Below are 16,555 nucleotides of genomic sequence, written 5' to 3' on the forward strand. Positions count from 1 at the left end.
CCATGGCTAGCTTCGCTAACGCGTGGGCTATGATTAGTAAATTGGGCGGAGATGGGGAATTTATAGCGGAGAAAAAATTTGTCCCTTTTTGTGACCGGACAATAGTCAAAGACCCATATAGGACAGGGGATTTAATGTTCGGAGAAATTAAGAAAGAGATTAAGGTTGTGCCGTCGGAGGTTGAAATTTCAACCCCGAGAATCAATAAAGTTCGGGCTACGTATATAATGCGCCGGAGAGATATTGAAAATCTCAAGAATTTGTTCATAGCCCGGAGAGGTATTGATTACTACGTTTCAGGTTTCACGGTGACATGTGCTTATATATGGACTTGCTGGTTGAGAGCCGAGGCGGCGGAGGAGGAAAGAACGGAGTATTTCAGCTGCATAGCGGATTGCCGGAGCCGGCTGAACCCGCCGCTTCCGGCGAGCTTCTTCGGGAACTGTGTGGTGGGGTGCCGATTCGCGAAATCAAGAAACGGGGTGTTAGTTGGGGGCGAAGGGTTTGTAATTGCGGCGGAATTGATCGGAGAAGCGATTCGGGAAAGCGTGAATGATGAGGAGTGGATATTGAGGGAGGAGTTCTGGTTATCGGAGTTTAAAGAAGCAGATCCGCGGCGGGTAGTTGCGGTGGCCGGATATCCAAGAATGGACTTGTATGGTGCGGATTTCGGGTGGGGAAAGGCGGAGAAGGTGGAATTTGTGTCTATAGATGGTGGAAATTCAATGTCTCTTTGTAGGTGTAGGGATTCAGAAGGTGATATTGAGGTTGGGTTGGCAATGCCCAGAGCTCAAATGGAAGCTTTTGCTGCCATCTTTGCTGATGGACTTAGAAGCTTATAGGGGTTTTCAAGTATTTCTTTTCTCACCAAACCGAACCGTGCACTGTACTAACCGAACCGTGCACTGTACTAACCGAACCGGAACCGGAACCGACCGTACGGTTCCGGTTCCGGTTCCTAACCGGAACCCATAAGGTTCCGGTTAAGGTTCTAGAAATTATGGAACCGGAACCGCCGGTTCCGAACCGGAACCGGACGGTTCCGGTCCAGAACCGTGACTACTGCACGCAAATGCAGTTGGCAGTAGCCATGAAATCATGGCTACTGCCAACTGCCATGAATATATATTATATATGTAAATATATTATGGCAGTAGCCATGAACTATATATATTACGTATTATATATATTGTAAATTATATATATTATATATTATATTAGATATTAGATATTATATTATATATATATTAGATATTAGATATATATATTTACGTATTATACATATTATATATTATATATATTATATACATTAGATATTATATTATATATTATACATTAGATATTTATATATTATATATTTAAAAAAAAAAAAAAAAAAAAAAAAGAGGTTAGAACCGGCGGTTCTAACCGGAACCGCCGGTTCATGAACCGGAACCGGAACCTTATATTAAGGTTCCGGTTCCGGTTTGCAATATTGTGGAACCGTGAACCGCCGGTTCGGAACCGGAACCGAACCGGAACCGAACCGTGGTCACGTCTAGTTGCACATTCCTTAGTAGGTTATACCGTGGACCAGGATTTTGGCTACCTTAGTCGGTTCTAACTTAGTCAGTTGTTATACCGTAGACCATGGTCTATACTACCTTAGTCGGTTGTTACACTGTGGACCATATATAGTCTTGGCTATCTTAGTTGGTTGTTATACCGTGGACCATGGTCTTGGCTACCTTAGTACGTTGTTGGCCTTGGCTACCTTAGTCGGTTGTTATACCGTGGATCATGGTTCTAAAACAGCATTAAATTTTAAAGTAAAGAAACTGTTGCCGCTACATTTTAATAAATTCAGTATTTTTTGTGTGTTCATAACAAAATGAAATTACAGTGTATTTAAAATGAAATGGTGTCGCATATTGTGTTTATATTATCAAATGAAACTGTAATTGAACTGAAATGATATTTTAGTTGTGGTGAAATGAAACTACATCATGTATGAAATGAAATTGAATAACATGTCTCACATATTGAGTATATATTGTCAAATAGAAGTGTAGTTGAATAGAAATGATACTTTAGTTTTGCTAAAATGAAACGACAATATGTATAAAATGAAATTGAATAGCATGTCTCACATATTGAGTGTATATTGTCAAATAGAAGTCTTGTTGAATATAAATGATACTTTAGTGTTGCTGAAATGAAACTACAACATGTATAAAAAGAAACTGAATAGCATGTCTATAAAAAGACTATTATATATATAATATCGAATAGCATGAAACTACAACATGTATAAAAAGAAACTGAATAGCATGTCTATAAAAAGACTATTATATATATAATATCGAATGAAATTGTATTTGAAACAAAATGAAATTGTAGTTGTGCTGAAATAATGAAATTATAATGTATATAAAATGAAACTGAATATGTTATACAAGCAGAGCTAATTATGTATAACGGGTGCTGTTTCTTTTCGGCACCATTTTGGACCATAGGAACAATAAAATTTGCCACATTAGTTAGTTGGGCTTTTAGTTTGGATTAGTTACTAATCTTTTAGTTTAGGCCTTCTGATCTGTTTCTTTATTTTGTATGGGCTTTATTTGTATGTCTGTGCATTTTTTATTTTATTTTTTTTGTGGGCTTTGCCCTTTCTTTCATTATCAACAAAATTTTATTTTATTTAAAAAAATAGACATATTCTAGGGGAGTAGATAGCTAATACAATTCATACATCTTCCACATGCAGTGGATTAATATAGCTGGTGAATGGTCATAGTTTCTACTTTCTACTTCAGATTTCTTTGTGTACTTGAAATAGTAAAGTAACATGAATAGGGACAAACATGAAAATCATATATGGAAATATTTTAGCTAGGGACCACAACCTTTGTTGATCTTAAAAGATTTGAGAGGATACTGCTATTTGATACTTTTAGGACAAAAAATTGTAACTTTTCTTAGGATCGTGCTAGACACCCCTATATTCTTTACCCTTTTTTTTTACAACCCAAGTTGTTAATGTTTCATATGAATATATAAAAATACTCTGATTATTCAATTATTTTAATTTAGTGAGCCATTTTAATTTAGTACTGAAGGGTAGGGTTGAGAAAATGATAGAAAACAATCATGGTCCTTTTTCCAATAATGTATAAAATGTGTGGATTAGAAAATGGATTTGAAATTCTTAACTGATAACAAAGAGAGAGAGTTCTTTTAACAAAACCTACTAAGGACTCTCCTATTCTACAGGCTATAGTTGAACACTAAACTATGACCCCTAGAATAAACTATACAATATAAACTAGGAAACAAATGATAACAAATAATAATAACAATATAATTCACAGTGTGAACTCATATACCAAAATTTTGATATTAAAGCTAAGCATATATTCTATCTTATTAGCTCACACTTTAGCTTCTAAAGCCTGTTCTCAGGCTAAATCTGTTCTCCTGACCCTGAGTTCATCTCAATTTTAATGCATTAACCCAGTTATGCTTTGCTTTAAAAAAAGAAAAAAAGAAAGCATATATTCTAATATTCTCTTACCATTATCTAACACACCAACTTTCCACTCAACTTACAAACTCTCAAATAATTTGTCAATAATGTTCTTAAGTTTGGTCTTCAAACTTATGGAGATGGAAATTAATTATGGCAAAAGAATTGAGGATACTACTATTTTATAATTTTAGGATAAAAAAATTGTAATTTATCCAAAATGGTGCATTGGTGCTAAACCCTAAACACCCCTATATTTTTCACCTGTTTTTTGTAACCCAACTTGTGAATGCTTTTAACCAATAAAAGCACTCTGACGATTCAATCATTCTAATTTTTTTTTATGTTCATAACTACTTTCTCAACCTATTGAATCACAAGAGTCAGTAATGCCATTCTAATTTAGTGAACCATTTTAGTTTAGTACCACCAACGATGAATATGGGTGAGAAAATGACATAAAACAATCACAACATATATATATTGAAAATGCACACAACATATTTAGTTTATGGAACATCTATGTGAATGGAGCAAACCATTTGGCCAGTCCCCTACCACTTAGTGTGCTGATCGTTGGGACGGAGATTAGTCTTCTGGTTGTCGGCTGGAGGGATACCCTTGGAAAAAACAAAAAAAAATTATATAGTTTATGGAATAGGTCAGGAATGAAATAACATTCTTAAAAATAAATCTATTCTATTTGTTTGTTTTGGCTATTTTTTCTTGAGAATAACATTCCTGGGGCATGGTATTTACCTATTTCCATACTCTTCAGAATCAGTCATTATACTATGGACCATGGTCCACAATGCATTGTGGGCCATGGATCATGGTTGATACTGCAGTTGTGTTGAAAGGATACTGCAGTTGTGTTGAAAGGGAACTGTAGTTGCGCAGAACAGAGGCCGTGTCATCCATCTGAAACTGCAATTGTGTTGAACGGATATTGTAGTTGTGTTGAAAAGATACTGCAGTTGTGTTGAACGGATGAATAACCTCTGTTCCGTGCACCTGCAGTTTCCTTTCAACACAACTGCAGTATCTTTTCAACACAACTGCAGTATCCGTTCAACACAACTGCAGTATCAGCTATGATCATAGTCCACAATGCATTGTAGACCATGGTCCACCATATAATTTGCGCTTCAAAATAGCTTTTATATTACAATATCAAATAAAAATATCATTTATACACATGCTTATATACATATAATAATAATATTATTATTATTGTTATTATATATTTTATATAAGAGTATTTATGCCTTTTAAAACTTATTCAATTTATTATCTTCTTTTAACCAGCAAAACACAGTAAAATTCTGAAATCTATTCATTCAACAAATCAAACAATCAAATACAATTCATATTTTATTTCTTACCATTTTGTTTCTTATATGGAATAAGATTCGTATTCCAACAGAAAGCATTCCGTGAACCAAATGTCATATCATTGTCCTTTTCAATAATGAATAAAACGTGTGAACTCATATCAAACTTCTAATATTATAAAATGCTCACATTTTCCACTTAACCCTGCAAAAGTCTCAAATAATTTCTCAATACTTTTCTCAACTCCGCTTTCCGATCTTCAATGGCGACTCTTATCAGCCACCGTGAAGTGGCCCCAGCCGGCAACCCCGCCGAGATGTCACTCCCCCTCACCTTCTTCGACATCCCATGGCTCTTCTACTTCCGAATGGTACGTCGCCTTCTCTTCTATAGGCTTCCAATTTCCAAGGAAACTTTCGTTGAGACCACAATCCCAAATCTAATCGCTTCTCTCTCTCTAACCCTCAAACACTTTATTCCGGTGGCCGGAAACCTGGTTTCTCCGGCCGATTCTTCCGCCTCGCCGGAGCTCCGCTACGTCCCCGGAGACTCTGTTTCCGTCGCCTTTGCCGAATCCGCCGGCGATTTTAACTCCCTTGTCGCCAATCATCCCCGTGACGTCAACGAATTTTACCCTCTCGTGGCTAGATTACCGGGAACGAAACGTACGGCGGATAATGAACAGATAATCGTCCCTGTTTTGGCCGTTAAAGTCACGCTTTTTCCGGGGTTTGGGATATGTATTGGCACCACGCATCACCACGTTGTCGGGGATGGGAACACGATGAACAATTTCACTAAGGCGTGGGCGATGATAAGTAAAGTGGGCGGAGATGGAGAGTTCATAGCGGAGAAATCTGAAACGGAATCTTTCCCGTTTTTTGACCGGACGATTGTGAAAGACCCGCACGGGGCACGGGACAAAATGTTCGGAGAAACCAAGAAAAAGTTGAAGGTTGAGCCATCGGAGGCCGAGGTTTCAACCCCTCCAATCGATAAGGTTCGGGCAACATTTATCATGCGGCGGGCCGACATTGATAAGATCAAGAATTTAGTCTCAGCCAGACAAAGATCCGGAGGAGTTCGGGTAAAATAGTTAGCTTTATTAGTTAATTTTAATTTATTTGATCACTATTAGTTGTTTGAAAGTCAGTTAATGTTATCAATTAATTACAGTTTTGTCAAAATTCTGTTTAGGCATCGATTAATCACCGGCGGCAGTAGACTATCTAGCGTATCACCTTATGATCTAAGCAGCTGACCGGCTAGGCGACCGACTAGACCGATTAAGTGTCGCCTAGGCCGCTTAGGCGCTAATCGCTTAGGCCTCCTAGGCGCCGACCAGACATCTAAGACACGGATTAGGCCTAGGTGACGACTAATCCCGCCTAAACATCTTAGGCGAGCCTAGCGATTTTTTCAACTGTGACTATTTGTATTAAATCAAACCTAATTAGCTAACCGCTATCAACTAACACCCATCTACCGAACAGAGTCTTCATGTCTCAGCTTTCACCGTAACATGTGGTTATGTGTGGAGTGGCATTCTGAAAGCCAAGGCGGTGATAGGGGAGCGAACCGCGGAGGAGGAAAGAACGGAGTATTTCTGCTGTGTAGCCGATTGTCGGAGTCGCCTGAACCCTCCACTTCCGGCTAGCTACTGTGGCAACTGTGTAGTGAACTGTTTAACGAAATCTAAGCATGGGGTCCTGGTCGGAAGCCAAGGGTTTTTAGCTGCGGCGGAGTTGATCGGAGAGGCAATTGGGAAAGGGGTGAATGATGAGGAGAGGATTTTGAATGGGGAATTGTGGTTTTCGGAGTTTGAAGAAGCGGTTGTGGGGGAGGGAGTTGGAGTTGCTGGGTATCCAAGAATAGACTTGTATGGGGCAGATTTTGGGTGGGGAAAGGCGGAGAAGATAGAGTATGTGTCCATTGATGGAGGGGATTCTCTGTCCCTTTGCAAGTGTAGGGATTCTGAAGGTGATATGGAGATTGGGTTGGCCATGCCTAGAGCAAGAATGGAAGCTTTTGCCTCCATCTTTGCTCATGGCCTTAGTAGCTTATAGAGGTTTCTTGAGTTTCTTTTCTCCTTCACTATCTTCATTTTCAAAATTGGGTTGTTAATTTAGTTGCTTAATTATATGATTGGCTCTTGTATGTGTACTATAATAAATAATTTTGACAAAACCTTCTTCAAGAAGAGTACAAATTTAGATATGGGAGGTGATTCCAACCAATTTCGCTGTACATTTGACTTGGCCAATAATTATAAAATTTTAAGTTCAACTGAGGTAATTTTTTATTTAAGTTGGTCAGAATTGAAGGTTTATCCAATATACATTTTTGGATTTCTTTTATCATCCAAACAAGATTTAGATATTGGGTGCTATTATAAGTAAAATAATACGGAGTAATAAATATTGACATACAATTGCTTTCTCTTTTAAATGAAATGAATTGGTCTTGGATGGGCACTAATTAATATTGACTATGTGGTATATATATGGCCACATGTTAATCATTAATGGCAACTATGGATCAGGGTCCACCTTATATTGTGGATCAAATTATATGTTTGTAGTTAATATATTATGTATTTGCGGTTAACATATATATTTGCTTTTAATTTATTTACATGCACATAATTTATTTATTGGAGACATATAATATAATATGTTAACTGCGGACACATAATTTTTTGATTATTGTTTATAATGTAAGATGAATTCTAATCCATGGTATAACAATTATATTGGAGAATATGATTGAAGACTTGAAGAATTTAATTTTTATTTCTCACGTCTCTATTATAAATTATAATAATAAGGATATCATTTTCAAAAATAGTTGCTGTCTCTTAAAATTTTCAATTTGAGGTAATTATAATTAGTTTAATGATGTTTTAAATTTAATTATTATCTTAAATATTTTTTTAATGAAGATAACAGGGTAGGTGTTTGCTCATAGGTACATTATAAAATTTCAATAAAAACCAAACTCGAGACTTTTTAATAAACTCAAACCAATAAAGATATGCCAAAATTAAATGTTGAGATAAGGGTGTGGACCAACTTGATGGATGGAGGATTTATTGTTGGCTAATGCGTGCATGTGGTCCTACTTTCTTGTGGAGATTGGTCTATGGGTGTTGTGCTAGACAGAGTTGTAAATTATTGTATTATATTGGTGAGATGTAACTGGTGTTTTTTTTATTTATTTATTTTTTTCTTTTTTGAAGGTAAATTCCATTAATAAGTATTAGAAACGTTTACAGTAAGGTTCAATGGAATGAAAAACCATTCATACAGAAACAAATTTTCTAACTATGCTAATAAAAAATTGATTCGCAGACTGTGTTACAAACTGGAAGTTGTGATCCTAAGGAACTTAAGGCTTCTATCAAGTGTTTGATGATTTGGCCAACCACCTGAGTCTTCATCTTCATACTGACGTCCATAAACAATATTCCCAACAGAAGGTACACACCCGATCTTGTGTCTTTGACCGCATCTTCAGTGGGCAACCAAACAACCGAACTAAACTGTAAATCATTGTTCGGAAGAGGCATTTTTTCATTGTCATCTACTGTGCCCAGGATAAGATTCGCATAAGCCATGACCATTTTTATCGTTTTGCTCTTCATACGAACCTCGTCAATAGGACGAGAAGGAAACGCTCGTCAAAATAACGAGAAGAAGAGTGCAAACAAATGCAGAAGAAAACAAAATACAAACAGTAGAAAAAACAAGACCTACACAAAATTACACAAAATTCAAAACCACAAAACACCACTCTCAACAAAGCTCCCTTTTCAATGTAAACAAAGTCAAAATACTCTTCCCAAAATTCCACTTACCAACACTTTAAGAAGTTCAAGGTGTATAATATATATATATATATACATATATATATATAATTTCTTTTTTTTTTTTAGAAAATATAAAATATCTTTTTCCTTTTCTTTTTGGGAAGGACAAGCTTGGCTATGGAGATGGCCGGAGAAGAGGTGGAAGGCAAAGGAATCTTAGATTATTAGAGTTGTGCTTAAGATAGTGCAAGAGGAGGGGAAAGAAAGAGCCTACGATGGTGGATACGGTAGTGGTGGTGGGAGGTTGAGAAATGGTGGACGACGGTGAGCCGGGAGGAAGGTCGATGACGAAGTTGACGGAGGTGAAGGGGAAGAGCGAGGTAGCAGACCCCGCCTCTGCCAAAATAAGCGGAGGCGGTGTCCGAGCGGACTGAATGAAGAAGGCGGAAGAAGACTCCGAAGAAGAGAGAAGGAGGAGAAAAGGCGCTCACAGCTTAACGATAACGACTGTATCATGGTAGAGATTGGGCAAATTACAGTCGATCAGAGTTTACCGCGATTTATATCATGGACCAGGGTCTTTATTAGAGATCGTGAATCAAAACAACGTCTTTTGGTGTTTAAGCTTTAACCGATTCTGTAGCTTTCCGCTTCTCATGTTTCAACACAAATTTTAATTTATTTATCCTAGGTATAGAATCCTTACTTTGAAAGTACAGAATAACGTAACAAGATGTATAGAAATGCATAACACGAGATACATACACATGTTTTCTATTTTACTTATTCTCATATATGATTTATGTAAATAATTTATATCCTATAGTATATAATTTCATAATACAGAACATAAATTTGTAAAATAAGACAATATATTTTGTGTTATACAACTATTAATCAATTTCAAATACAGAATCCTTACGCTTAATGTACAGGTACGGAAACGCATAACACGAGATACATATGCATGTTTTCTATTTTACTTATTCTCAAATTTGATTTATGTAAATAATTTATGTGCTATATGTACATAATTAATTTCATAATACAAGACATAAATTCGTAAAATAAGACACACAATATGTTTTGTGTTATACAACTACTAATCAATTTCTGGTACAAAATTCTTACTCTTAATTTACATAATTGTGTAACATGAGGTACAGAAATGCATAACACGAGATAAATACACATGCTTTACATGAAGAAAACACATGCTTTACATGAAGAAAACCATTGTAACGCGAACTGAACAACAAACGATCACCGTTAAAATTAAAGTTAAAAGATGACGTCGTATAGGACCAGGGCCCATATGAATTTCAATTCACTCTATAATAGGTTTATAATGCTTGTCCCTTCTATATATTCATAAAATTAAAATAAAACTTAATGTCCATAAATATTACACAAAAGTTTTGATTCGGGGAGAAGAACATAAATAGTACACTACATTATGTATTGATATAGCTATGGAGAGCACGAAAGCAATCCATAACAAGTTTAAAGCTACGGTAACTAAACAAAGTAATACAAACTTAAGCTGGGGACATTATTTTCTAGATTCATATAGGGATATGGCAATTTTCAATCCACCCGACGGATATCCACACTAATCCAACCCGCATGGACCAATTTTCTTTGTTTTTTGAGTGATAATGAGTGGTGGGTCGCTGTGGGTCTTACAAAATTAAATATGCGGTGATCGGATTAGATTCATGTTCTATGTACAAAACCTGCCTAGAAACTTTTTTAATTAATTACATACTAGTACATATCAGTCAAAATGTACCAGAAAAGAAAATTGATGACTGTTGGAACCGATTCTTTAGGGACTACCATAATGCAAGGTGGTCTTTTTCAATCAGATACTTATATTTAAGGTTGTGATTTAAGTGGTGACGTAAGAAAATAAGAGTTTGCGACTTCTAGGCGTCAGTGTTCCGTGACTTAGCAATAATAGTTTGACTCAATTCTTTAAACGCGAGATATATCACAATATCCAAGTTAAACAATTGCTCCCAAAATTTGAATATATCTTCAAAATTCCTGTTACATGTTAAGTATTAATATGCGGTGTGGGTACAATATCTCTGGATGTATGGTTCTCTGATTCTTCAATCGATGTCTTGAACGCTCCATTGAAGGGCCTCCGAATTTCTAGTGACTTGATCTTCAAAGAAGAACTTATATGTTTGTGAAGGGCCTTCGGGTTCAAATGACTTGATCTTAATGTGGGGGGTTTACATGATCATTTTATTGAAGCTGATTCTATAATTTTTTCTAGGATGAATACATAGAAATGAGAGGTCCTATTTATAGCATAGAAGAATTTTGATAAGTTCAAACTCTTTTGATATTATCTAATTTGAATATTATCCAAAATCTATATAAATATACTAATATAAAAAATAATCAAAATTAACAAATTTTTAATGTCTACAGTATGTGTTCAGTAAATTCACATTTGGCAATAAAGAACTATATGATCTACAAGTCATGATTTTGCATGCAACTTTACGAAACCATGGAGTGATAAGATGGTGTAAAACACTATTTTGCATGTTCAAAAATACTCCGTAGTATGGATGAAAAACATCATTTTACATAAGTATGTATGTTTCTCAGCATCCTTATGCAAATATAATCATTGTCATCCCATACATACATAGATATATGCATATGTATATAAATAATATAATAATAATCAAAGAGAAGAAAACTTATTACGCAGAAATAATAATTTAAATTTCCTATTCGAACTTGGCATAATACATATAACCACTGTACATTAATCATGGCATAGTTTTTTCAAATTTAAAATGCACAAGAAAGCAACAAGCATTCCATTCATTGGAGATTATTATGGTTACTGAGGTTTAGAGCCGTCAAAATAGTATTGCAGGGTAAGATGGGCTAAAAAACTTGCTTATTAGTGGGATGGGAAGGTGGCTGGCCTGCCCCACCATGCCAAAGCCCACTAGTGGGGCGGGTTCAAACATTTTTTTCTTGTGACATGCTGGAGTAGTTTGGCCATATCTCCATCACACGAAGTACAATAGAAAGATAAGAAAGTCCTTTACAATTTTAATGTTGAAGACTTTGAGAGACATTGGAAGCATTGGTACCAGAAAATTAGAACATCTGGACACACCTTGAAAAATATGTCCTATAACATGCTGATAGTGTTTTGATCATATCTCCTTCATATGAAGTCCAATAAGGAGATTCAAATAGCTACAGAAAGGTAACAGAGTGCCCTACAGCGTTTATGTTTAAAGTTCTATCATATTCGGAGCATAACAACCCCAAAACGGAGCTCGAAGTTTGATGCACATATGTTACTGAGCTAAGTTTTATTATTATTATTTTTTTATAGTAGCAGGTTGCGTGCTAAACTCGCGGCCCGCTTGGGTCCGTGACCTAGGCGTGGCAAGCTATAAAGCCCGCATCGTTGCAGGTTGAACATTTGATGAACCTGCCCCTACCTATGGTTGATAGGTAGGGGTAGATAGACCCTGCGATAAAAGTCCATTTTGATTGCTCTATTTATGTTGATGATAACATGTTGTAAATTCGACCTTCTTAATTAGGAGACTGGGATTGTACGCCAAAAATAATGGAAATAATAGAGAGAAAAATAAAAGTAAGAGAAATTGAAAAATGCAAGAACACATATTTCATTCGTAATTGGCATGTATATTTTTTTGAACGCCAACAAATGACTGACATGTGTATATATATGGTCTACATAGTATTGTGTGAATCATTAAAAGTACACTTTTAATATACTAAAAATATTATTTCAAAAAAAAATACTAAAAATATATTATTTGTGTACTAAAAGTATATTAAATAATACATATTTAATAATTAAATAATATATATTTTTTCTAAATACTAGTATTTTCGCCCGTGCGTTGCACGAAATTGATTTGCTATAATATGTTAAGAATATTTAGATCGATATACAATTATGTAAATTATAATATCGAATATTATATAGTGCAATTGAAAAATTGAGTTTGATCGATTATGTNTTCTGATGTTATCATTGCTTGAATTTGAGCAAATAATTGTCCAATTAATAGTCAATGTGTATATATATGGATCTGGTGCTGAAATTTTAGATATTTTATATATCAATGCTTATGATTTGTATTAATTGGGTTAATTATCTCGTTGTCCATCAACTCAGTTATAGAAATTATTTATACGGATGGTATATTTTCTATGTAAATATATATCAATTTTGTCATCTTTGTATAAAAAGAAAACATAATAGTATATCAATGTAACTGTTTTGAATTACACATTATTGAAAACCTTTTTGTAGACGACATTGATAGTATATTATATATTGTTATTGTAAATTGTTATACTTATTTTAATTTACATCACTAATGAAGTACATTATCTAGAATTATAGCTTTTTAGTGCTTTATTTCAGAATTACTGGAGTAAAATATCCAGAATTATAAGATATTTTTAAAGTACGTATGTATAGATTAGCTATGTTTTTTTAAGTGTATATAGATTAACCTTATTTCATGAATGCTTGATTTGTGGGCATGTTTTATTTGTTGTGTATTTTTACCTAACAGTGGGCTGTATAATGTGTTAAGAGTTATAATTCTACCTAAACATGTCAAATTTTGGCTCTTTAGGTTATACTTTATTTATCCTTACTGTGTACTTAATTTGGTTAATTTTTTTAACGTGTTATAATTAGACTTCTTAGAGTAAAATAATGATGTTTGCAAATAATATGGTAATAGGATGAAAATTGTATAGCTTGGAATTAAAACAAAAAACAAAAAAAACTACATTGGATAAGCTAATTTATTTATTAACATTTAAAAAAATACATTTATTTTTTTATTGTAAACATAGAGTTCTAAAATTATGAACATGGACCCGAGTCCACTTTGCAAGGTGGATCCTGATCCATAGCATAATTTACCCATCTCTACCACGACCGTTCCCCCTCTCACTCAATAAGATGAATGCAAAAGTATCACTCAATTAATTGAACAATATATGACTTGTTTGTCTGCAATTATCTTGAAAAAATCTATGTATAATTATATTATTACTAAAATAAATATGGTTAAAAAGGGAAATAATTTAATTGTTATTATTATAAAACTAAATACAACAACCCATGTTTAGCTTAATCTATACTAACATTCGTGTATTTATTAACTTAATTAATATAATAATTATTAGTCAATTATACTAATATTTATGCAATTAATTCCTTAATTACCATAATAATTACTACGTATCAAATAATTAAATTAATATTATACAATTATGCTTTTATACCTTAAGTATAAAAATATATATTGAGAGATTATCATATTAATTACACAGAAGAATATTAATGATTGTTTATTTTGTTCTCTCTCCACACACACACACACACACACACACACATAAAATCAAAAAATTAATTGTAATTATAAAATAAAAATCAAACGACCCATGTTTAATTATAATTATATTAATATTTGTATAATTATTAGCTTAATTATCATAACAATTATCAGTCAATTATAATAATATATGTGTAATTAATTTTTTAGTTACCATAATAATTATTAGGTAATTATATTAATATTGTACAATTATAATTTTATACTTTAAGTATAAAAAAAAAGTATAAAAATATATATAGAGATATTACCCTAGTAATTAGAGAGAATAATAAGAACGATAATTTATTTTATTCTCATAGTATTTATATATATATATATATATATATATATATATATATATATATATATATATATATATAATTGTAATTATACTATTATTATGGTAATTATTACTATAATTACCATAATAAATATTAGTCAATTAAACTAATATTGTGTAATTATGTTTGCAAAAAAAAATTGTGTAATTATACTTTTATTCTTTAAGTATAAAAATATATAGAGAGAAAGTAGCATAAAATTACCATAGTAATTACACAGTAAAATATAAAAAATAATTTATTTTGTACGTGTTAGGAACATCATGTAATAGGTTTTGATGATACCAACTNAGAAAGTAGCATAAAATTACCATAGTAATTACACAGTAAAATATAAAAAATAATTTATTTTGTACGTTCTTATAATATTATATCCTAGGTATAAATAAATATACATATATAACCATAAAAATAACATAATAATTAAATGGAAGAATGGGAATATAATTTATTATGTACTAATAATATTATAACTTAAATATAAAATAAGTATATTAGGCAATTTTGCTAATAGATAATTAATATTTTGGTTCAATAATTTCGAAAATTATTAGAAATTAATTTTTTTAATAACTGCCAAAATTAATGTATATAAATATTAATTATCTATTAACATAATTTCCTAATATACTTATTTTATATTTAAGGTATAATATTATTACAAAATAACTATATTTTAATTCTTCCATTTAATTATTATGATACTTTCACACACACACACTTTTAAATCTATATTTATTATTATTATTTGTGTATATACTTTTTAGAAAATAATCATCATTAAAAAGATGATATATTGATATAATTTAAAAAATAAATTATTAATTAGATTGCCTAATATAATTGTCTTACTAATTGATTACCATGCTACTATAATTCATATTTTTGAAGTCTTTTTATTACCAAGCTAAATATATATCCTTAATAATTAAGATAATCCTTAGTCACATCCATAGTACTAAAAGTATTACTTTAAATTTTTATAAATAAAATATAATATTATTAAACTAAAATAATAATTAAAAATAATGTGTCTAGATAGTACAAAAGATTTTATAATTGACTTAATAATTAAGTATTAGTTTTTAATGCTTAATACAAATTGATAATTTTAAACATTATTTATGATATTTATTGTGTCCCTTGTAATATTAAAATTATTAGGCAGAATTTATATAATTAAGATATAATATTATTAAATTGAAATTATTAAAAATGTTGTTTCCATAGTACAATTAAATTATATTTTCTTTAATAATTAATATAATTATCTAATATAAATTTATATTTATTAATAAGTATTTATGGTATTTATTATTAGGTATTAATAAAAAGGATAAAAAAGTTAATACCGTAAGGTAAATTGATATAAAATTGAAGAAGAAAATGAGGAGGAAAGGCATATATATATATATATATATATATATATATGCCATACAATAGCGTAAGGTAAACTGATATAAAATTTAATAATTATTTCAAAATCAAATACATAAATGTTTTAAGGAAACATTGAATTTTACAATTAAAAAGTGTGCTATTCTTTTATTGGTTTTCAAAAACATCATCGGTCAAACCCCTTATTTCTTCTGGTGGTCACCGACTCCTTTGCATATCTTCTTCTTCGGCTCTAGATGACCCTTGTTTAGCAACTCCAGCAACGCCATGTGTTCATACTGCGACAAATATTTCATACACATACATAAATCAAAGTATATAAACATTGAGACTAACGTCAAAGTATTAAAACAAAAGCAATCTTGTGCTACAACAAATAATATTATCATAAAATCGATATTGTAAAGTGATATTGTAATCGATATTATAATGGATGCAACTCCAATCCATTCTATTTACAGTGCGATGATAGAAGAAAATGAGAGAGAAGCCAATATATATTTTCACATATCGAGAATGGGAAGAAGAAACAGACAGTGCAAAAGTTGAAGACTTATGATTTCCAAAATCAACAATTCTTTGTATTTATAGGTAGAAAGGGTGACAATTATAAATTTGTTAATTTTGTCAAAAGGAAAGTAATTAATTACTTAACATATTAAATTATTAATTTTAAATGAAATTTTTAATCCCCAATACTAATAACATAATAGCAGACAAATTACTATGTTAATATAGGTCAAAA

The 16,555-nt window shown here is 32.2% G+C and overlaps 2 protein-coding genes and 1 long non-coding RNA gene across 3 annotated transcripts; all 3 read left to right on the plus strand.

The window, feature by feature from the left end:
• The first annotated feature begins 2 nt into the window (after positions 1–2).
• LOC116005907 (phenolic glucoside malonyltransferase 1-like) lies at positions 3–842 on the plus strand. The gene has a single exon (XM_031246139.1). The coding sequence runs from the start codon at positions 3–5 to the stop codon at positions 840–842; it is 840 nt and encodes a 279-aa protein (XP_031101999.1).
• A 4,204-nt stretch (positions 843–5,046) lies between these two features.
• On the plus strand, positions 5,047–7,129 carry LOC116007553 (phenolic glucoside malonyltransferase 1-like). Its single transcript, XM_031248263.1, has 2 exons — positions 5,047–5,930; positions 6,337–7,129. The coding sequence occupies exons 1-2, from the start codon at positions 5,106–5,108 to the stop codon at positions 6,907–6,909; spliced, it is 1,398 nt and encodes a 465-aa protein (XP_031104123.1). The 5' UTR covers positions 5,047–5,105; the 3' UTR covers positions 6,910–7,129.
• Positions 7,130–7,762: 633 nt separating this feature from the next.
• Positions 7,763–9,433, plus strand: LOC116007342. Its single transcript, XR_004095236.1, has 2 exons — positions 7,763–8,321; positions 8,816–9,433. It is a non-coding gene; the product is annotated as an uncharacterized LOC116007342 (long non-coding RNA).
• The last annotated feature ends 7,122 nt before the right edge of the window (positions 9,434–16,555 follow it).

Source organism: Ipomoea triloba, chromosome 15, assembly GCF_003576645.1.
Source record: "Ipomoea triloba cultivar NCNSP0323 chromosome 15, ASM357664v1".
NCBI lineage: Eukaryota > Viridiplantae > Streptophyta > Magnoliopsida > Solanales > Convolvulaceae > Ipomoea > Ipomoea triloba.